Source organism: Silene latifolia, chromosome Y (genome assembly GCF_048544455.1).
Source record: "Silene latifolia isolate original U9 population chromosome Y, ASM4854445v1, whole genome shotgun sequence".
In the NCBI taxonomy this organism is placed as follows: Eukaryota; Viridiplantae; Streptophyta; class Magnoliopsida; order Caryophyllales; family Caryophyllaceae; genus Silene; species Silene latifolia.
This window is the reverse complement of record NC_133538.1, coordinates 27450278-27474022: the sequence shown is the minus strand read 5'-3', so window position 1 is coordinate 27474022 and position 23745 is coordinate 27450278. Positions and strand designations below refer to the sequence as shown.

The 23745-nt window shown below is 36.8% G+C and overlaps 1 protein-coding gene and 1 non-coding gene across 2 annotated transcripts; both read left to right on the top strand.

The window, feature by feature from the left end:
* The first annotated feature begins 4935 nt into the window (after positions 1–4935).
* Positions 4936–5042, top strand: LOC141635673 (small nucleolar RNA R71). The gene has a single exon (XR_012540343.1). It is a non-coding gene; the product is annotated as a small nucleolar RNA R71 (small nucleolar RNA).
* Positions 5043–20980: 15938 nt separating this feature from the next.
* LOC141627755 (zinc finger BED domain-containing protein RICESLEEPER 2-like) lies at positions 20981–22633 on the top strand. Its single transcript, XM_074440977.1, has 3 exons — positions 20981–20987; positions 21088–21947; positions 22079–22633. The coding sequence occupies exons 1-3, from the start codon at positions 20981–20983 to the stop codon at positions 22631–22633; spliced, it is 1422 nt and encodes a 473-aa protein (XP_074297078.1).
* The last annotated feature ends 1112 nt before the right edge of the window (positions 22634–23745 follow it).

Here is a 23745-nt window from a genome sequence, read left to right as displayed (position 1 = left end):
GTGGTCACGATGGTGCTTGTGCGGCGCTCAGGTGAGTGGTGGTGGATATTGTTTCTGGTGGTGGGTGAGAGGAGAAGTAGATTTAGGTATGGAGTGGTGAGATGGAATGAGGAAACAAGGAAGGGAAAGAGTCGGGAAATGTTATTTTCTCAAAAGACTTATTTTATTGTATTTTAAAATCTCTTTTTTATTCCATTCTTTCAAGAAAAAGTCATACCTGTATACTTCGATAACCGCTACTAGCGAAAACATACGTTGCTAGCGAGGTTAGATTTCCTTCTTGCCACTTGTTCCTGGTTCGCCCGCTAATAGCGAGAGTTGAAAGAGTATTGGGTCCGCTAATAGCGAACCATGTATACACGCCTTCTTGTTCAGCAATTACAGAGCCCCTGATATCATTACTTTTTTTTCTACAAACACATGAAAATTACTATAAAAATAAATGACCAAATAAAATACAACATCAGTAAATAAAGTGAAAATAAAATAAACACGGGTTGCCTCCCGAGAAGGGCTTGTTTAACGTCGCGAGCCTGACTTTGTAGAGATCAAGAAGATGGTGGAGTGACAGATAGTTTATAGACAACTTTCACATCAAATGGTTCGCCGGCAATATAATGTTTCAGCCGCTGGCCATTCACTTTAAATGATCCTTTCTCTTCAGTAAAAACTTCAACTGCTCCATATGGGAAAACTTTGGTGACTCGGAATGGTCCAGACCACTTGGATCGTAACTTGCCCGGAAATAATTTGAGCCTTGAATTATACAAAAGAACAAGTTCTCCTTCATGGAATTCCCTCCTTTGGATGCGCTTATCATGCCACTGTTTTGTCTTTTCTTTGTAGAGACGAGAATTATCATAGGAATCAAGACGAATCTCATCTAACTCATTTAGTTGCATAAGACGGCGCTCACCCGCACTCTTGTAGTCATAATTAAGGGCTTTAACAGCCCACCATGCACGATGTTCTAGTTCAAATGGAAGGTGACAGGCCTTCCCATAGACTAACCTGAATGGCGACATGCCAATTGGAGTCTTAAAAGCAGTACGGTAAGCCCAAAGCGCATCATCCAATTTAAGTGACCAATCCTTCCTTGACTTAGCAACTGTTTTCTCAAGAATTTCTTTAAGCTCACGATTAGATATCTCTACTTGACCGCTAGTGTGAGGATGATATGGCAAGGCGAAACGATGTTGAACCCCATATTTCTTTAAAAGTGCCTCAAACTTCTTTTCAGTGAAATGAGTTCCATTGTCGCTTATTAACACTCTAGGGATACCGAAGCGAGGAAATATATTCTTTTGAAAGAACTTGGTGACCACCTTAGCATCATTAGTAGGGGTAGCAATGGCTTCTACCCACTTTGAAACATAGTCAACAGCGACAAGGATATACATATTGCCATAAGAAGAAGGATATGGTCCTTGAAAGTCAATTCCCCATACGTCAAACAATTCAACCTCTAAAATAAAATTCAAAGGCATATCATTCCTCCTAGAAATATTGCCAGTCCGTTGACATCTATCACAAGATTTCACAAATTGATTCACGTCTTTAAAAATGGAGGGCCAATAAAAACCACTTTGCAGAATTTTCGCAGCAGTTTTGGAGGTGCTAGTATGCCCTCCGCAAGGCATATCATGACAATGAGAGATAATAGAAGTGAATTCTTCATGGGGCACACATCGTCGAATAATCCCGTCAGCACAAGACTTGTAAAGGAATGGCTCATCCCAATAATAATGTTTTGCATCCTTGAAAAATTTCTTGCGCTGATAAGAAGAGAGACCCTTGGGTATAATCCCACAAGCAAGGTAATTCACTATATCAGCGAACCATGGCACTTCAGATGATGAAACAACAATAGAAAATAATTGATCATCTAGAAAGGAATCATCAATAGGCAACTGTGACTCATTCTCCAATAAAAGGCGGGAAAGATGATCAGGCACTACATTCTCGGCACCTTTCTTATCCTTAATCTCTATATCAAACTCTTGAAGTAGTAGGATCAAGCGAATCAAACGAGGCTTAGCGTCTTTCTTATTCAACAAGTATTTAAGTGCAGCGTGATCTGTATGCACTATCACTTTCGAACCTACTAGGTAGGACCGAAATTTCTCAATGGAAAACACAATTGCTAACAACTCCTTCTCAGTTGTGGTGTAATTAGCTTGAAATTTGGATCGAGAGTTTTACTAGCATAATAAATGACATGAAGTTTGCCATCTTTCCTTTGGCCTAATACAGCCCCAACAGCATGGTCACTCGCGTCGCACATCAACTCAAATGGAATGGTCCAATCTGGTGGCTGGATAATAGGTGCTGATGTAAGTGCCTGTTTTAACCTGTGAAAAGCCTCAAGGCACGCATTAGAAAACACAAAAGGGGTATCCTTAGCTAATAGTTCCGTAAGTGGGCGGGCTATTTTTGAGAAATCTTTTATAAATCGACGATAAAAGCCTGCATGACCGAGAAAGCTACGCACCCCTTTTACATTAGTTGGGGGTGGTAGTCCGTCGATAACATCCACTTTCGCTCTATCAACCTCAATACCCCGATTAGAAATAATATGTCCTAAAACTACCCCTTCTTGTACCATGAAATGACACTTCTCCCAATTCAAAACAAGGTGGGTCTCTTGACACCTGTGAAGCACTTTTGTCGGAGTTTTGCAAACAACTCTGTCAAAATCGAGCCATAGACTGAAAAGTCATCCATAAAAACTTCCATAATGTGTTCAACAAAATCTGAAAATATAGCCATCATACACCTTTGAAAGGTGGCAGGAGCATTACATAGGCCAAACGGCATTTTTTGATAAGCAAATGTGCCGTATGGACAAGTGAATGTTGTTTTCTCTTGATCACTTGGATGAATGGGAATTGGGAAAAAACCAGAAAAACCATCCAAGTAACAAAAGAAAGAATGCTTTGACAACCTTTCAAGCACATGCGCCAACCCGTGACCGTCCTAGTAGAAATCAACTCATCCTTATTGTTCTTGATAACAGTCATGCCACCTTTTTTCGGAACCACTTGAACCGGGCTCACCCACGCACTATCGGAGATAGGGTATATGATGCCAGCATCAAGCAGTTTCAAAACCTCTTTCTTGACAACCTCTTTCATGTTAGGATTGAGGCGTCGTTGTGATTCAACAGAGGTGGCATGATTATCCTCAAGCAATATACGGTGTGTACAAAAAGATGGATTAATTCCCTTGATATCATCAATGGTATACCCGATGACACTTCTATATTTACGAAGAACAGTAAGCAATTTCTCAAGTTGAGTGTCATCAAGTGTGGCATTAACAATAACTGGATATGTAGAATTTGCACCCAAAAAGGCATATTTCAAATTTGAGGGAAGGGGTTTTAATTCTACTTTAGGAGGTGAGGGACATACCTTGGGTGTAGTCTGAACTGATAAAACCTCAAATGGAGAAGCACGATCATAGTAAGGGGAAGAATCAAGCATCCTAGAATAAGAGATCACTTCCTTGTCATCTGTTTTGGTCCCAATTAGACAGCTTTGTAGCGGGTCAGTAGATACATCAACCAAAGCGCTTTCTTCAAATAAGCTTTCAATAACCTCAACCCGATAACATACTTCCTTCAAAGATGGTTGTCCCATTAAATGTTGAAGCTTGAACTCCACCTTTTCATTACCCACGCTCATTGAAAGTTTACCACCCTTTACATCAATAAGTGTACCCGCAGTGGCTAAAAATGGTCGTCCAAGTATAATAGGGATCTGTTTGTCCTCTTCCATTAGCTTCCTCTTATTCGATAAGAGGTCCTTGAGAAACATAGCATATGACGGAATTTCAGAAATAGCCTCCAAGAATGGTATGTTGATATGAAGTTTCTTCAATATGTCAATAAACTTGCCATATCTTTGCTCTAGCTTTTCCTTTGCCAACCGTTGAGGAAATGGGATAGGAGGATAATAAACCCTTGTAGTTTTTGAGACATCCCCTTCTTTCTCACCTTCTTCCACATTTTCTTCCCCAATATCATCTTGAACCTTTTCAGCAGTAGGTTCAATTGTTTCTTCTGCAGCACTTGGTGGTATTGTTGGAACTTTCACCATCTCTAGAAATTGCTTGCCATTCCGCAATGTCAATGCATTTATATGCCCCTTAGGATTCATCTCTGGCTGTCCCGGGAGTTGATTAGGAGTTTTAGCCAGGTTGTTGACTGTTTGGGCAAGCTGAGATAATTGGGTATCCATGTGCTTTTGGTGGGAAGACATTTGTTGTAAAGAGTTCGTGACAACTTCATTTTGCTTAGCTTGAGAAGCTAGAAATTCCATGACTATATCCATGTTGGACTTGGGAGGTGGTTGTGCTTGTTGTGTGAAATTTGGTTTTGGTTCTTGGTAAGGTGGTCTGGGCTGATTGTGTGGATACATTCTTGGCTGGAATCCGGGTGGCTGGTTGAAGGACCTATTTTGTGATTGGGAATTGGTTTGAGCTTGCTGGTTACCGTATGATAAGCTAGGATGGTGCGCCCAACCTGGATTGTAGGTATTGGAATATGGGTCGAAAGGTTGCCGACCATTCATAGCATTCACTTGCTCCGACATTGGAACATTTTCACAATCGCTGGAACCATGTCCTTCTACACCACAGAATTGGCACACTTGCATAGAGGAACTAGACTGGCCTGTTTTTAATAAAGCAACTTGTTCAGAGAGCTCGTCAATCTTTGCATTCATATTATGAACTGTATCATTATTCACTTTGCTTCCTCGATTATGACAATCAGCACCCCATGTATAAGTAGTGGCTGCCATATTTTCAATAAGATCCTTAGCTTTTGCCCAAGAAACACCGTCGATACGACCACTAGCTGAAGCATTCAAACCAATCTGAAATTCTGGTTTGATTGCATTGTAAAAAGTCATTATAAGTTGATATGAAGGGATTCCGTGATGTGGACATTGACGTTGGAGGTCCTTGAATCGTTCCCAGGCTTCATAGAGGAATTCATGTTCCATTTGAACAAAGCCTGTGATATCATTACGGAGCTTCGCTGTTTTGCCTGGTGGGAAGAATTTTTGGAGAAAAGCAGTTGATAGTGTCTCCCAAGAATCAAAAGAATCAGGCTCACAACTCCTCAATCATTCCTTGGCCCGACCTCGTAGTGAATGAGGGAAGAGTCTCAGGTGAATAGCTTCGTCTGTCACCCCATTAATTTTCACATTATCACAATTTTCAAGTAATATGTTCAAATGTTCATTTGGGTTCTCGGTCGGAGACCCACTAAACTGGTCTTGCTGTATGAATTGGATGAAAGAGGTTTTCAGTTCAAAATTATTGGCGGCGATTGCTGGCCTCTTAATGCTCGAGTTGAGCACAACTTTTGGAGCACTATCTTCAAGAATCGTTGATGCCATTGGAATATCGTGAATTACAGCGTCAAATTCGGGTGTAAGTTCCCGTTGGACAGTAGTACTATTACTGGTTTCGGATTTTTGCTTTTGATTATTCTTCTTTTTTGCAGCGTTACGTTTCCTTGCAGTTGCTTCGATCTCAGGATCAATGGGATAAGCTGGCGGAAAATCTCGTCTGCGCATACAACTATCAGAATTGTCAATACTTGCAACAGAAATCCAAAACAATGATTAAATTGAAAATAACTAATGAAGCAGTATAACAAATCGTAAACTAAACTAATATTAATCCGTTACTTCCCCGGCAACGGCGCCAAAAACTTGTTACGTTTTATTTTAAAGAACCGCACGCGTACGGGTATTGTAGCATACGGGTCGATCTCAGGGAGGTGATTAATTAATTACTAGTTAATTTCCGACTATAAGTCATCTACGTCGAATAAGAATTGTCTAATTGAATAACTAATCTAACAAATTTAATACTGAATGCTATAAAATCTTAAATGTGATAAACAATAAAAGAAAGGTTCTAGAGCAATGGTATCACCATTAACATGAATCAATCAACGCCTAACCATGAACGAACTGCATACCTTGTCAAATTATCATTTCCGATGAGACTAATATCCTATTGAACCTATTACTAATTATTCCGTTTTCACGATATAAAAAGTCTACCCAACTTGCTGTAAATTCTATTCTCATGGCTTATACAACATAATCAGATGTATTAAGAATCGATATTAACATGTCCCGATTATCACTTAACCCTATTTTCATGGGAAAGATCCAAACTTATCAAAGTTCTCTAAGAATAAACTCAACTATCGTTGTAGTTTAAACTGAGTAAAAATCAATCAAGCAAGATACAAACTTTAGAATCAATTCATAAGGGAAAACCCAATTCTCATAGCAATTTAACCCTAGAATCAATTCTATGCATTCAATCTAACAAAATCAACAATTAAGCATAACATTGCCAAATCGAATTTGATAATTCAACAAGGCATAACTAGAAATTGCGCTGATTAATTCATATTAAAGTTCAACCGAACTCTAGAAAAAATAATTACTCACTACTCATGATTATAACAATGATAAACATAATTGAAATAGTAAAAAGAAGAGAGATTAAATAGAACTTAGTCTAATTGCAATGAAAGGAAGAACGAAAGTTGAAGTTCCAATCTTCATCACAATACAGAGATGAAATTCTAACAATAATCTAATAGAGAGTAACTGTTATTTTTTTTCTCTTTTTCTTACTGGTAATATCGTTGTCTTTGGTCTCAATATTTGGAGGCACCATCTTTATGGGGCGACCTTTATGGTGTTTTCCGATCACAAGAGTTTAAAGTACATCTTTACTCAAAAGGAGCTGAACATGAGACAGAGGAGGTGGATGGAGCTTATCGGGGATTATGACATGGATATCATATACCATGAAGGGAAAGCAAATGTGGTTGCTGATGCGTTAAGTAGGAAGAGTGTGCATTCTCTATGCACAGCTATATCACTACATAAATAATGCGGGAAACTGACGGAAATTCTGACGGAATTTAAAACCGTCAGATAATTAGGGAAACTAACGAAATAGTGACGGGATTTCCGTCAGTAATTCAATACTGACGGAAATCGCATGAGAATTCGTCACAGGTTACTGGCGCGCTTAAAAAAGCAACGGTGGTAATCCATCCTGACGGAATCTCCGTCAGATATTCAGTACTCCTGACGGAAATCTCGTCAGATAACATAAGATCCTGACGGACAAACCGTCAGGACTTTCCTTTCAATTATTGGCTTTTGTCCAATAATTGAAAGGAAAGTCTGACGGAATAACTGTCAGAACCCTTGTTTTTGAATACTCCTTACGGAATTTCCATTAGGAAAGTAAATAGAATATTGATTTTCCTAACGGAAATTCCGTCAGGAGTATTTAAAAACAAGGGTTCCTGACGGTTATTCTGTCGGGACTTTCCTTTCAATTATTGGACAGAAGCCAATAATTGAAAGGAAAGTCCTGGCGGAATAACCGTCAGGATCCCGTGTTTTTTAACACTCCTGACGGAATTTTCGTCAGGAAAGTCAATAGAATATCGACTTTCCTGACGGAAATTTTGTTAGGAGTATTATTAAGTAAAAAAAAAACACGGGAACAACCCGTCATTCTTCCATCGCACAAGTTTTTTCCCTAATTCAATTTTTCCCCCAAATCCAAATCCAACACCACCACAACCACCACCACCCTTCTCTTCTTCCGACCACCGCCATCTCCGCCCCAGGTATGTCCTTTCTCTCTTCTTTTTCCTTTTTCTTTTGCTTTTCCTTTTCCTTGTCTTCTCTTTACTGTTTTTCTTTGTATAGGTTGTTGTCGCCCTCCACCGTTGCCGTCCGTCGCCGTCCACCACCGTCGGCCACCCACTGCTGCTCTCCACCTTGTTTCTCATCCTTTCTTTTTAATTATTAGTGAAGTTAATTAGGTATTTTTTAATCTCCTTTTAATTAATTTTTTTTTTAATTAGCTTAATTAGTAGTAGTTGGTGTTGATGCATGTTGAATTAGGATAGAAGCCATTTTATTTAAATGTATGTTGTGTTGTGAAAATTTTGTCAAGTGTTAATCATATTGCTAAAATTTTCGTGAAGTATTAAATTTTGTGAAATGTTATTGTTTTTAAAATGATAATTTGACTTAATGTTAATTAGATTAGATATTTAATATGAAAAATTAGTCATGTTACTTAGTTTTTGTTAATTGACATTATTAGGAAAGTAGTCATTTTTGTATGTTTTTTTTAGTATTATTGAAATTAATGTTCATATTGACTTAGTACCCGTTCAAAAATTATTCATTAGGAGTAATTCTTGAATAGTCCCCGTTTTGAGACTGTCTTTGTACGTTTCAAGTCACTTAGGTAGTAAACATGTACTTGTGATTTGTTAATAAGGAAAGAGCTCGGTGACAATTCCTTTAATGTTCTCTGAATGCATATGTGGAGTAATTATTTATTCTACATTGTGTATTTGGAGAACAGGGGGGAATTGCTGCCGAATTTTTTCCTCATTAATAAATTACAAGTGTGTGTTTACTAGTGAGTTTAAACGTACATTGATGGGTTTAGGTTGGAGTGATAAGGACCCAATTCAAAAAAAGAAATATTGCTTGTTGACAATAGTTATTTGTTGGTGATAATGTTTATTGAGTATTATTCTTGGTTCTTATTGTTTTTTATGACATATATACAAACAAATTGAATTGTAGATATATAAAAACATGAAAAGATTAGAACGATAATGGATGTATGAAAGATAAGACAAAAAAAAAAGAAACCCAAGCGTCAATTTGCAAAGGGGGTGAAGGAGTTTATTGAATTCATGGAACAAAGTAGTATGTATAAGAATTTTGGTGAAATGAGGTGTCCATGTAAGAAATGCAATAACAGAGCTTTTAAGGGGAAGAAAGAAGTTCAAGATCATCTTTGGTCGAATGGTTTTGCCGATAATTACTATGTATGGACGTATCACGGTGAAGAAATGACTACCAAAGGAAGTTCAACTGGTATCGTAGTTAGAGAGAATCCTTACCGGGAGCTCGTGGAAAATGCATTAAGTGATAATGTTGAAGAAAAATTGGAGGAGCAACTCAATCCCGACGACCTTAGCAATGAAGAAGTGCGTTATGAAACCCCAAACCCCCTAGTTTATTCCTTCTATAAAATGCTAGAAAAAGCCAAACAACCAGTGTATGAGGGAAGTAATATGAGTTTGTTGCAAGCGGCAGCTAGGTTGGTAGCACTCAAATGTGAGAATAACATATCTCTTAGATGCGCGAATGGGTTTGTGTCGTTCATAGGTGACATTATTCCAAAGAATAATGAAATGGCGCCCAATTTTAATGAGATTAAGAATGTGCTTAAGGGACTCCAACTACCCCACGGGAAGATTGATGCATGTCCTACTGGATGCATGCTTTTCTGGGAGGAAAATGCTAATCTTGAGGAATGTACAAAGTGTCATGCATCTCGGAATAAAAATACAAAAAATTCAGGTGGGAGGCAAATTCCTTGTAAACTGTTAACTTATTTCCCGCTTGCACCAAGGTTACAACGATTATATGCAACCAAGCACATAGTAGGTGAGATGAATTGGCATTATAGAAACTCTCGATTAAGAGAAAGGGAGACAATGGCACACCTAAGTGATGGAGAAGCGCGGAAACATTTTGATAGAGAGCATCCAGAATTTGTAAGTGAGCCTCGTAATGTCCAGCTTGGTTTGTGTACAGATGGATTTAACCCTTATGGGCAATTTGGGAAGAATTACTCATGTTGGCCCGTGATCGTCACTCCGTACAACTTACCTCCTTGGTTATGCATGAAGCAACAATTTATGTTCTTATCTGTACTTGTTCCATGTCCTAAGAACTCTAAGACAAAATTGGATGTGTACCTGCAACCGTTGATCAAAGAGTTGAAAGAACTTTGGGAAACCGGCGTGTACACCTTCGATGTTTCTAAGAAACAAAATGTTCAATTAAAGGCTGCATTAATGTGGACGATCAATGATTTCCCGGCATATGGCATGCTTTTCGGTTGGTCCACAAATGGGTACCGTGCTTGTTCTTACTGTCAAGAAAAAGAACATAGATCTTTTTGGTTTAAAAATAGCAAAAGGTGTGTTGGTTCGATTGTCACCGTGAGTTCTTAAGATCTGATCATCCTTTCCGCAACAATTGTAAGCATTTTCTAAAGAACAGAAAAACTGAGTATCGCATAGCCGCGTCGAAATTAACGCGTGATGAAGTGTAGGATTCCGTAAAAGATTTGCCAAATATAGTTGATGCTTCTGATCAAGAATTGAAAAAAATTGAAAGACAAGAATGAAGGTTGGTGGAAACAAAGAATATTTTGGGAACTTCCTTACTGGAAAACGTTGTTAATTCGACACAACTTAGACGTTATGCACATTGAGAAAAATATTTTTGAACAGATTATCAACACGATGATGGATATACCAGGTAAAACTAAATTTGGCCCTAAGGATAAATTTGACTTTAATGAACTTTGTTATAAACAGCCCATATCATCTAGGTTTGTTTTAGAAACTGCGGAGAAAAAGGCTCTATGTGAATGGGTTGCTAATTTTAAATTCCCGGATTGTTATGCTTCAGATTTGAGTCAGTGTGTTGACCATAAAATATGGTGTTGCATTCCATGAAAAGTCATGATTGTCATGTCTTTATGGAACGGCTACTCCCTGTTGCCTTGAGAGAGTTTCTCTCGACTGGTTCTTTGAATGCAATAACTGAGATAAGCCATTTTTTTAGAGACCTGTGTACTTCTACGATTAGAGTTGATTCTATGGAACGTCTAGAGAATAACATTGCGGACATAATATGCAAGTTAGAGAAGATATTTCCCCCGTCTTTCTTCAATTCCATGGAGCATTTGCCTATTCACTTACCTTATGAAGCCCAAGGTTGGAGGACCTGTTCAATATCGATGGATGTATCCATTTGAGAGATTTCTTAATCATATAAAAAGAAAGATTGGCAACAAAGCTCGGGTGGAGGGTTCCATATGCAATTCTTTTTTGTTAGAGGAAATTGCAAATTTCTGTTCCCTATATTTCAAGTCATATTGACATAAAAGCGATAGACTTAGATGTTGGTGTGAATTCCGATGACGGCCTGGATTCAATAAAATTACCCGAGTTATTCAATGCTGACATGGGAACTACAACCGGGAAATGTATTCAGAGGTACTTGGGTGAGAAAGAGTATGAAGAAGCTCATTTTTATGTGCTAAGGAATTGTGGGAAATTTTTAGAGTCTCATGAAAAGTAAGTTATTACTTCGTCGTTACTCAATACATTTTTAATTATCAGATTAGATCAAAATTTTAGGTAATACATAATTAAAACATTTTTTTGGTACATATAGGAAATTTGAGACACATATCAAACTCACATTTCCTGATGTCACGTCCTCTGATGATGTTTGGAGCAAACATAACAAAAGTTATCCGAAATGGTTTCGAAATGAAGTAAGTAATACGTTTGCTTCATACTCATATACCAATGCATTTGTTTTATTTGTCCATATCTTTAGTTATGGAGAATAATATATATAACACCTTAATTAACATATTGTTTTATTGATAGTCTTATAGATTAAAGGACCCTTTAATAATAATTCTAACATTAGGTCCTAGTAGCAAGGTGAAGACATGGAGACGATATTTTATCAATGGCTATAAATTTCGAGCTTATAAGGAGGGAGTTGATCTTTCGAAAGCTACCTCAAGTAATGGGGTTTGTGTGAATTCTACAGAAGGGTTGGACTACTATGGAACCCTAAATGAAGTAATTGAGCTTTCTTATTATACCGAGGAAAGGGTTTATAGGGTGATATTGTTTAAATGTGATTGGTTTAATAATTCCCAACAAGGACTTAATATCCATAAGGTATACGGACTTGAAGATGTAAATGAGAAAAAAGAAATTTCATGGACATAACCCATTCGTGGAAACTTTTCAAGTCGATCAAGTTTGTTATGCTCCTTATCCAACCACTAAGAACGGTAATCAATGGTCCGCGATTTTTAAAATCAGGGCAAGATCAGGTGTTGATGCTCCTGTTGACGAAATTGTCTTCGAAGAGGATGTGGTTGTCAATGATCACTCATTTTCACCAATTTTGGTGGAAGAGTCACAAAGTGAAGAAAAATATGAAGTGGTTGTGGAAATGGGTGAAATGGAATATGACGGGGATGTCGGAGAAGAAGAGGATAATGAAGTTGAAGTTGAAGAAAATAGAATAGAGGAAAATGGGGAAGAAGAGGAAGAAGTTGGAATGCTTTTTTCAGATGATGAACCTCTTTTGATTCGTAGTGATAGTGATGAGTGATGGGAGTTATTGTAATTCTACAATGTTAATGTATGAATTTTAATAAAATCATTTTTATGTATGAATTTTAATCATTCAATCAAATTTGAAGCACTTGTAAGGAGTTTGTTTGATTGCATTGTTCATAGTTAGTGTTCATGACAATCCATTTTTTTGGACTAACAATTTGTACTAACGATTTTATTGGACTGACAATTTGAATTGTTTATAATTAGTATATGGCAGGTTTCATTTGAAGGATGATAGGGAGCGGTAGTAGGGGAGGTCGCCGTGACGTGGAGCACGAAGAGGCTAATGATGATGACGAGGATGTTCAGAACATAGCACCGGCACAAGAGAACATGTAGATCATTCTCTCACAAGAGCAAGAAGGTGGTCAATGGTAAGTATTCTAATACTTTATTTTTACCTTTATGAAAAATATATCGTTCAAATAATTTTATTTGAATTTCCAATATCTATGTATGTTTTAATTTTCAGGTGGAGTGACAAGTCTGTTAAATCATATGTCAGTTGGTTGTTCACTAATAACATTTCAGATGATGAGTAATTCACCAAATGGAGTGAGGCGAGCCACGCACAACGCTTGAAGATGTGGAATTGGTTTAGGGTAATTTGAAAGTTACCTATTATTTACTTTACGTTAATAAATTTTTTTTTATTTTTGTAATTAAAGTCATCTCTTCTATTACCAATTAAACACTTGTTTTTGAAATAGAAACATGTGACGTCCTTCGATGAAGGCTACGACACTAAGCATGAATGGCAAAAGGCGGTCACGAGGCGGATTACCAAGCTTCTTAATGGACTCAAATATTCAAAGAAAAAACCCGATTGGGTCCCCGGCACTTGGTGGGTGAATCTCAAGTCTAGAGAAGAAAAAGATCCTGAATTTGCCAAAATTTCTAAAATAAACACGGCAAATAGAAAGTCGAGTGCTAAAGACGGGAAAGCATTAGGCACCCATACTCTAGGCCGTAAGATTTTCTCCTATGCTTCCAAGGAATTGGTAAGTATTGTATTTATTATTTTCACAGATTGGTTAGAATTACTGATTGCCGAATATAATCAATTTATGTTTTTATGCAACTTTCAGGGTGAGTCGGCCACACCCTACAAGTTGTTTGAGAAGACCAAGAAAAATAAGAAGGGGGAGTGGGTTAATCTTCGAGCAGCTAAGACCGACGTAAGTTAATATTTATTGTATTTCTCTAATTTTAAATGTTAATATTTATTGTATTTTCCTCATTTTTAAATATAACATCATTTTTTCCTTATTTGTTGTTCTTTTAGGCCATTTATAAGGAAGATATGAGTCGACCAATGCCCACTGGAGAGGCTCCAGACGAGTACCGTTCGTTCTACACCACTATCAATGGTTTTGACAATCGTGGCAGAATATTCGGGAACGGAGATGTAGGGGCTAAAGTTTGGTTTGAACGTCCATGTAACGAAGGTGCTCGTCGATCATTCTCTTACACTCCTAGCATGGTTTCTCAATTTGCCACCGAAATGAACCATGAGCGAGTCGCACGACAAACTCTTGAGGAACAAATGCGCACCACTCAAGAAACAATCCGTCTCCAAGCTGAGCAGATGGCAGCCATGGAAAAAGCTTTGGCTGAGATTCGGCAATCTTAACCCCCTCTCTCGTGCTCAGGTTTCCCCCGCCCTTTTCGTAGAGACGACAATGCGGATGACGGGCATGGCTTTGGTAGTGAAAAAGTTGAGCCTCTAGGTTGGTCGTCTATGTTATTATGTTAGTCTTTATCTTATGTTAGTATGTTAAGGTTATCTTAGGTTAGAAACTTATGATTGTGTATTAGTATTTTAGTTGGTATGTAAAAGACATTGTTATATGTGACATGTACAAATTTTACCTTTAGTTTCTATGTAACAACTTCGTTCTTCAAATCGTGTTCGTTTTTCTATCGATAATTTCGTTGTCTACTCTTGATTCCCGCACCTACGGTCGACATGAAAATGGATTCCCGCTTGGCGGTCGACGGTTGTATATGGTTTTTTGCAGGTTTGGTGTGTAAAACAATCCAAATTCCCCATTGTGGCTGGGAAGCAAGCTGGTGTTTCCAGCCACTGCCTATAATATTCTTGACAGAAAATCCATCAGGAAAGTCAACATTTTGTTGACTTTTCTGACGGAAAAACCGTTAGACTTTTAGAAAATCCTGACGGAAATTCCGTCAGGAAAGTCAACACTCTGCTGACTTTCCTGACGGATTTTCCGTAAGGAATTCCAATTTCCTGACGGTTTTTCCGTCAGAAAGGTCAACAAAATGTTGACTTTCTGGCCCATCCTAGATTAGGGTTTTGACGGAATTAGCATCAGTAAGCCGTCAGAGTTTTGAAATCCTGACGAAAATGTTATAAATCTATATCTCTTTACTCAACATATTCATAATGTTATAATTTTAATTTACTCATAAAATTAAAAGATGATCTTATGCATGCAAACTATAACTAAAATAAGGAAGAAATCTTTATTCTTACATTGAGGATTTCGGTTTATATGGGCACAAGAGAGTTCTCCTACTCTCTTGTTCTTGAGCTCTTCTTAATGGATGAACAAGAATTCAAGAAGAGAATCCCTCCCAAGGTTTTATACCCAAGATAACAACTTAATAAAATTAATATTATTATTACTAGAACAATAGTAATTTTATGTAAAAATGACCCAAAATATTATTTGGTCTCTCTATTATTTCGGTTAAGAGAGAGGGAGGAGAAGGAAGATTTTATCTTTCTAAAATTCTAATTTTAGATGAAATGGAATGAATGACACACTAGACTATTTGATAGTGTATATTAAGTAAAGTAATAAGAAAAACCCATGGTTTTTCTCATCACAAAACCGGGTGGAGGGGGGGGGGGGGGGGGGAGGTTTTGATGCCCAATGCATGAACAAAGTGTTCTTCACAATGACCACTAGGTTTGAATGACTAGTTTTAGGTAAATCATTATGCTTAGCACTCACTAAATAAACATAATAATTTTCTAATACTCCCCATTATTTCAGTTTACATGGATAAAATGGACTCCATTTTATCTTTGTCAATTTGTCATATGTCACATGTCATATGTCACATAAAATTGTTATGTATTTTTAATATATTAAAAATCAACGCATTAATAAAAATACGTCATATACAAAAATCGACTTAGTAATTCATAATTACTTGTGCCAAAATATTTTACCAATTATAAATCACAACATCTTGTATTTATAATAATTTATTCATTCAAATGCAATTGTTTCCTTAAACAATAATTTCATCTAAGTAATAAAACAATTCGATTACTTAGACCGTATCTTATCAAATTACAATGAGACACGTAAATATTACTTCCAAAATCGTCCGTCAATTTTAATTAACCCGTATCGTCATACGATCAATTAATTGATCAATTAAGAGTGTTACCCTTTAGGTATGACCTAAGGGGATCAACTGGTCACCACCGTCGCACGACAGTAATGTCAAACTCTAGCCAGCCAATCATTACCGATATGTGTGGACCAGTTGACAACAAAATATTACTTCCCAATTGTATTCTTTAAAATGAGACTTAAACATGTGATCATCATGATCAACAGTTGTGATCGCATTATTGTCGGAGGACACATATTCCAACAATCTCCCACTTGTCCTCGACAAGTGTGCGTCACCAATTCTCTTGTCCTATTACTATCTCCCACTCAATACAAGGTGTCTTTCAGGTCGTACTTGCAAGTGATCATATCAAGAGTGGTTTCCTCGATCAGGAGAATAATTGATTGACCGGATTTATATATCATAGATATCTTCCGAGCGTGGCCACGCATTTCCAGTTCATTACTCCTCGAGTGGCCCTGAGATATTGTTATAACCCTGACTAGGGGTGGACAATTCCTATCGCACTCATTCCCTTCGAATAGCCTTGACCATCATAACCCAAAATATGCCCATTTGACCCCATTTACGAAGGTCGTAGTAACACAAATCAAAGTTAATCTGAAACTGTGCCATCTTAGGTGAATAGTCTTTAGTCAAAAGAATCGACTCATTAGAATACTATAGCAGCTCTCGCCACGATCAGGCTATATAAATTTGCCAGAACTCTATAAGCAGTCATAAGGCCCGACAAAATGTTCCTAACAGTCTGCCTATGTGATCGACTAGTCATTCTCATTTGAATCCATGGCACTTGAACTTGCCATCAATCGCATCACATTCTAGTCACTTCGAGACGTCACCTCATGTAAGTAACTATGGGCAAATACAATGCTAATCCGTGTTCAGTTAAACGAGGTTCAATTGTCTCTACAACCCGTTGGATGTAACAAAGTATAAGGTGAGTTAATAATAACTCAAACGACAAATGTCGACATCACACTCGGGTAGTCAATACCATATTTCAACCTTGTGATGCATATCGTAAGTGTGTAAACACTTGTTGATTGCAATAGAAGTTTAACATATCATGTGTCCATGTGTTCAAACTTCTTTTTATCGCATTTTCCTTTACGTTCATGTTATCTATCATAGCATGAACCTTACCAAGTACACATCTAGGTTCACAACCTCGGTTTCGGCTCTTTTTCATGAACGAACTTCTTTGTCGATTATCACATAACAAACGAATTTGTGGTGATTGATATAACTTGCACTGATCAAGTACTCCACCCACACACAATGCACTAGGTATATGTTTTGTTGTATCTTGCAACAATTGTCAAGATGATTAGCGTAGCACTTCTCACAAGTCCTAGCATATTAGGAAAGATTAGTTTTGAGTAACTTCTTATTCAACTAAGTATCTTTCCAAACTTCCTATTTCTCCTTTTAGCTTGAAAAGCTTAGGATTTTCATAAATCCTTACATGTGTTTGCACTGCAATATGTGCAACCTCTTGACACACAACAGAGTCTTATGTCAAACACTGAAATCGCTCATCGGATTCTCCTCGAGAATTCATGACGTTTCTTCTATGGCTTCCCAATGATCCATCATGCTCTTGAGCATATGATTTATTTTGGACATGTGCATGATTATTCTAATGGCGGAAACATTAGTAACCTTTAATCATGTCATCAACTATTCTTAGGTTCAAGGAACGACCATGACTGCTAATGGCAATTCCATTTTCATTTACATGAATAACCTACGTTTCTCGTTGATTCGATGTGTATGTCTCAATACCTATCCAACATCTCATGATGTAATTGGATTCATCATAGTCCATTTTCATCCAGAATTGAAAACTCAAATACTTCTTTGTGAAAGAAAGTACTAGCTCGTCATTCTCAATGAGTAGTGAGTTGTAAATTTTTACAAGATGATTGCTCCCACTAAATTCCATGTCTTCACATGATAATTTCCAAACTCCCACTTAATTCCACATGTTTCGAAATTGACTACTCAATCGAAACATTTCAAGAATTGGAATATATGTTGCTTCGCAAAGTTGTTAAGATGAAACCATATATGTTCCCATCATATCCTTTCAAAATACCTATTTTGAAAAGGTCTCAATCTCAACCTTATGGAAAGAGATCTTAATCTCCAATTCATTCATTTTATAATGATTCGTGGTAATGTCATTATTTAAATATGAATAATACCTAATACACGTTCTTCAAAATACCCTTTTCGGAAGGAGGTTTAACCAATTTATTTTCATAATGAGGTTAAGTAATGACATTAGCGTGGTTAAAACTTAGCTATTGAAGATATCGGTATATCAATATTTGCAACTTCTAGTCATAAATCTCATTTATTTTCTAGGATGTAACTTTGATTCATTTAGGCTCTGAAGTAAATATCAATGTTGAAACTATTGGTCAAAATTTATCATAAACTAGTCAAAACTCTTGTTAAGACTTTACATTAGTCATTTTTCTTCCAAAACTATCTTTTGGTCTCCTCGTGTAGTTATCATGAGAAAATATTCTTTTGATTACTTCACTTGGTCTCTATTGTCATGTAGTTCTATTCGAGACCATAGATCTCATCTATTCGTGTATACCGTTTAAATAGATATACCTTTATTCAAATCATTCTCCCTTGCGTAGATCTCATTTACACAAGTACACAAATTTATCTTGGTGTTTTGTCCTCATTTTTCTCCCACTCTATCTCTAGAATAAATACACTAGTGATTCAAAGATAGCATATGAGACACAAATAATGATTTTTGAAGTATAAGGAGAACTCTCTTATAGTTTGACTAATAGTTTTAGATTTCGTAAGTGTACTTGGTGATTAACTTTCCTTTAAGAGAGTTCATTAACTCAATATCACTTTGTAAATGATCATACACAAGTCTTTAGCTTGTGGTCATATAATGAATCCCATCATTATAGTTGTCTATTAGATTACTTTAAGTGAATAATCATATGTTTCTATGAGCAAGCATGTAAAGACGAATTTTAGAACAAGGATAAAAAAGATAAAACGGGTGACTTGGGTTGCAAACCAAGCCACCATTATCCAAAATACAACCAATTATCCAAAATACATTTCCATGTCGAACACGGAAATCAAAAGGTTCTAAAATCCAAAACATAATTAAAATAGAAAAATAAAAAGCGAAGCTTCATGGAAGCTATTCCTAGCTTCTCGATGGTTTCTCAAGCTTGCTTTTCTTTTCCCTTGTCCTTGCTTGGTGGAGACCCTATTTACAATAAAAAGGGGATACATTATCACAACTTTGTATCACAATACCATAGTTGAATTAGAAAAATAAAAGAAAGGATAGTCATTTACCTACTGGAGTGATCTTTCCAGCCTTAATATCACCAAGGTATTTGGAACAATTTCTTTTCCAATGTCCAATACCATTACAATAATGACATTTATCAAGAGGACCCTTCTTGATTTTGGAAGTGCTAGCTTCATAAGTCTTAGCTTTGGTGAAAGTGGGAGCTTGCTTCTTACCCTTCTTCCCATTCTTCTTGAATTTCCCCTTTCTTTTGGTGCTAATGTTAAGCACATCCTTGGGTGGGTTGACATTTAACCCCATGTCTCTTTCGGCTTGCACAAGTAGCTTGTGCAACTCTTCAAGAGACACGTTCTTATCTTGCATGTTAAAATTCACCCGGAATTGAACATACGCTTTGACCTTGGATAAGGAGTGTAGAATCCTATCTACAATGAGTTCTTTGGGGATTTCAACCTTTTGAATCTTCAAGGTCTCGACTAGTGATACCCGTCGTTGTGAGTACCAAAAATAAGATTTATAATTTCCTATTAAAACTAACCTAGGCTAGTGGTAACAGGGTCGAACCTAGGGGTGTTAACGAGCCGAGACAGCTCGCGAGCTACTCGAGATCGGCTCGGTCAAAGCTCGGTCAAAGCTTGGCTCGTTTGAGCTCGGCTCGAACTCGGTCTCGGCTCGAATTCTTTTCGAGCCAAGCCGAGCAAGGCCTGGCTCGGCTCGAAAAGCTCGCGAACGGCTCGTTTTTTTAAAATATAGTAGAAATATATATATTCTTAAAAAAATCATATAATTGATTAACCGCTTAGGCTCTTAGTAATATCTTTCGTTATACAATATAATTGATTAACCTCTTACCCACTACACGTCTACTCCACTTATCCAAGGCCCTAGTCCATTAGCCAATTACCAATAATTCACATATAGCAGTAAAAAAACCTAAACTACCGTCTTCTACTATTCTGCTGAACTGCTCACTGCCGTTCTAAATTCCAATTGTTTAGAATTTTACGTCATCTTCTTCCTTACCCTCACGCACTCACGAGTCACGCCTGCACATTCAAGCCAAGCCAGGTACTCTATTTATGGATAATGACTTCATTCTTTCTTGTCTTTTGAGTAAATTCTGGAATTATGGGTCATGTTTTTTTACCCAAATTCCATCATATTCGTTGGTCTCAGTTCATCGCCCTATGTTATTAATCATCGCCAACTCCATTAATTGATCATTCACCGTTGGCTTTTTGATTGAGTAAATGAGTTCTCAGACGACAGACCATCTAATATATGAAAGGAGTTCATAAGCCCCTGTTTTTATTCATTTTTATTCATCGTCTTAATTTTCAATCCCTTGAATTCATCTTTGTTTGATTGATTAAAGTTATTCGAGATGAAATGAATTTTAATTTTTGGATTCCATTTAGTAATTTAGCATGAATCTGATAATTGTTAATCTCGCAACGAACCCGGTTTACGGAATTGACTTGTTAATCGTCGTCCTATAAAAAATAACAAGAACAAGAACATATTTAGATAATGCAGATTGCAGACGAAGTTTGCAATATTTCACAAAATTTCATTTAGGCTCTTAAGGTGCTCCATCTTTTTAGCTTCCTATTCTTTACCAAGAAAGGGAATTCAGGGTGCTTTGTGGGATGTAGAGCCCCTCTATAGACGTGTCCAACAACCTTGTGTTGAGGCTCAAGAGGATGCATTTGTTCTAGCTCATAGTAAGTCATCTGTGAGCTTCAATCAGCATCACTGAATAAAAATTGTGTACTTTGGCCATTCTCAATTTCTTCTCTGTGTGGGTTTGTTATGAATTAAGTAGTAGTGGTTTATTCTATACTCCTGTGATAATTTATTCTATACTCATATGACCATTTTTCTGTGAATCGAGTTTGATACTTAAATTTCTTAATGTATAGGATAAGAGAGTCGGAGAAGCAGAGAAAATCATGACTGGTAAATTCTCTATTTATTGTTTAATTGTCTTCCACTTGAATTTCAATGTAAATTATTTAATCACATGGATCTATTTGTTGTCTACTTATATGTATTGCAGAACCATCACAACCTATCTCTCCACTCACTCGTCCTATAGTGGAAGAATATTTTGTGAATGTTGACGATGAGATGGAAATTGAAGAAGAAATGGAGGCACAAGTAACGGAGGAGGATACTCACCCTCATCTTAATTCTACCGAAGATGTGCTTGCTGAGGAAAGCCCACCTCCCCATCCTTTCAAAAGAGAAAGAAAAGCCGAAGTGTGGAAGGATTTTTTAAACCATACTTTGGTTAAGGGTATATGGAAATCTAAGTGTAAGTATTGTGATAGAGCTTTATCTCACTTAAAATCCGGGGTAACAAGTCATTTTAATAGGCACTCAAGTAAATGTGCTAAGAAAGCATTGTTTTCTAAGAGGCAAAAGCTTATTAATTTTTTACCATCTAATTCGAGTGCGAGTGCATCACAACCTGGTTTAGTTAGTGCTTTACATGATGGCCAACTTGACATGTCAGTGATGAGGGAGGGAATTGCACACTGGATACTTATGCATGAGCATCCTTTTAGAATTGTGGAGGAAGAGGGCTTTAATTTGATGATGAAACGGGGAATGCCACAATATAAAAGTATGTCTCGCCATACCATAAGAAGTGATTATTTTAAAGTGTATGAGAGTGACAAAAAGAAGCTAAAATCATTGTTGAAAGGTGTTGAGAAAATTTCCTTGACCACGGATTTATGGAAATCAAAGCCTAAGAAGATTGAGTATATGGTCTTAACGGGTCATTTTGTTGATTCTAACTGGAAGCTCCAAAAGAGGGTCTTGAATTTTGTTCATTTACCTCCTCCCCGAGCAGGAAGAGACATAGCCAATTGCATATTCAAATGCCTAAAGGAGTGGGATATAGAGAATAAAGTAAGTATTTTTTTCCTTATAATATTTCGTTTTTCTTATGATTTATTTTCTACTGAGCATGTTCATACTAACTTGAACATAACTTGAACATCTTATATTAATAGCTTATCAAATTTTATTTTATTTTTCAGATTTTCAGTATTTCAGTTGATAATGCTTCAGCAAATGATACTTGCATTCAAGTTCTCAAGGACACTTTCTCTCTCACTAAAAGGTTGGTTTGTGATGGTAAGTTGTTCCATGTTCGTTGTTGTGCACATATTCTGAACATTATGGTACAACATGGTCTTAAAGAAGTGAAAACTATTATCTCTAATGTTCATGAGAGTGTTGATTATATTAATCAAAGTGATCTACGACTCAAAAAGTTTACTGAACTAGTACAACAATTCAACCTTAAAGAAAGAAGACTGGTTCTTGAATGCAAGACACGTTGGAATTCAACGTATGAAATGTTAGCTTGTGCAATCAAGTTCAAAAAGGTGTTTGCAAGGCTAGCTCAGGAAGATCGTAATTATACTTATTGTCCTAATGCTGAAGATTGGGTGAAAATTGAAAAATTGAGCGAGATATTGGAAGTGTTTAATGATACGACCAACATTATATCAGGATCTGAATACCCTACTTCTAATTTGTTTTTGGCTGAAATTTATAGAATAAAAGTGTTGTTGGATACATTTAGTTAGTCACTTGATGAATTTGTTAAGAAATTAGTTAAAAAATGAAAGAAAGGTTTGATAAGTATTGGGGTCAATGTAATTTGCTTATGGCAATTGAGTACATGTTGGATCCTCGATTGAAAATGAAGGTTGTGGAGATTACTTTTCCAAAGATGTTCCCTTCTGATGATGGTAATTTAGCTCGAGATAATGTTAATAAGGTAAGAGAGACCTTGTATGAGCTATATAAAGAATATGTTACCATGTATTCTTCTACGGGCGAGTGATGAAACCGAAGGTAGCTCTTCTATGAGTATAAGGAGCAACACTCCGGGGGATTATCGAACTTTTACGAGCGGTGAGAAGTGAGGATACAATTGAGTCGAGGAAATCTCAAGTTGATGATTATCTTGACGAGGGGTGTTATGTTCCTCATGAGGATGAGTGTTTTGATGCCCTGGCGTGGTGGAAAGATAAATCCATGAAGTTTCGTATATTATCTCGGTGGTGATATCTCGCATTCCCATTACCACTTTATTTGCGAGGCGACGTTTAGTCTTTGGTAGTCGAGTTATTGATCCTTATCATGCTTCATTGAGTTCGGATGCAGTAGAAATGTTGTTATGCACCGGAGATTGGTGTCGATCATTATATGGATTGAAACGAAAGAATAAGGTGATAAACTTATAAGTTCGAAAACCATCTTTATTTTATTTGGTTCATTTACTTTATTTTAGCTGTTGTTTGATTTGTGAATATTTTTTTTTTTTCAGAACAAAAGCGAGGATCAACCGAAGGAAATTCATCTCCCACTTCCATAGGTTAAGTATTTAAGTGGAGGACATGGCTGTATATTATTTACACTTTTCATAGTACCAAAATTATTTACCGGACTCAACTTATTTTTTTTCGTTACAAACTTATTTGTGTAATGTATACTTTGTTGTAGGAGATGCGGTAAGACATATGAGGTCATAATGTATTACTCGTAGAAGATGAAGAAGGGACGGGACGGGATATGAGAAGATTGAAGAGGCGACAATGGTTTTGTTATGGATTATATAATTTTTATTTACATTTTTAGTAGACTTTGTGGGGAATTATTGTTTTTGGTCAAAATAACGTAGAAAGACACTACG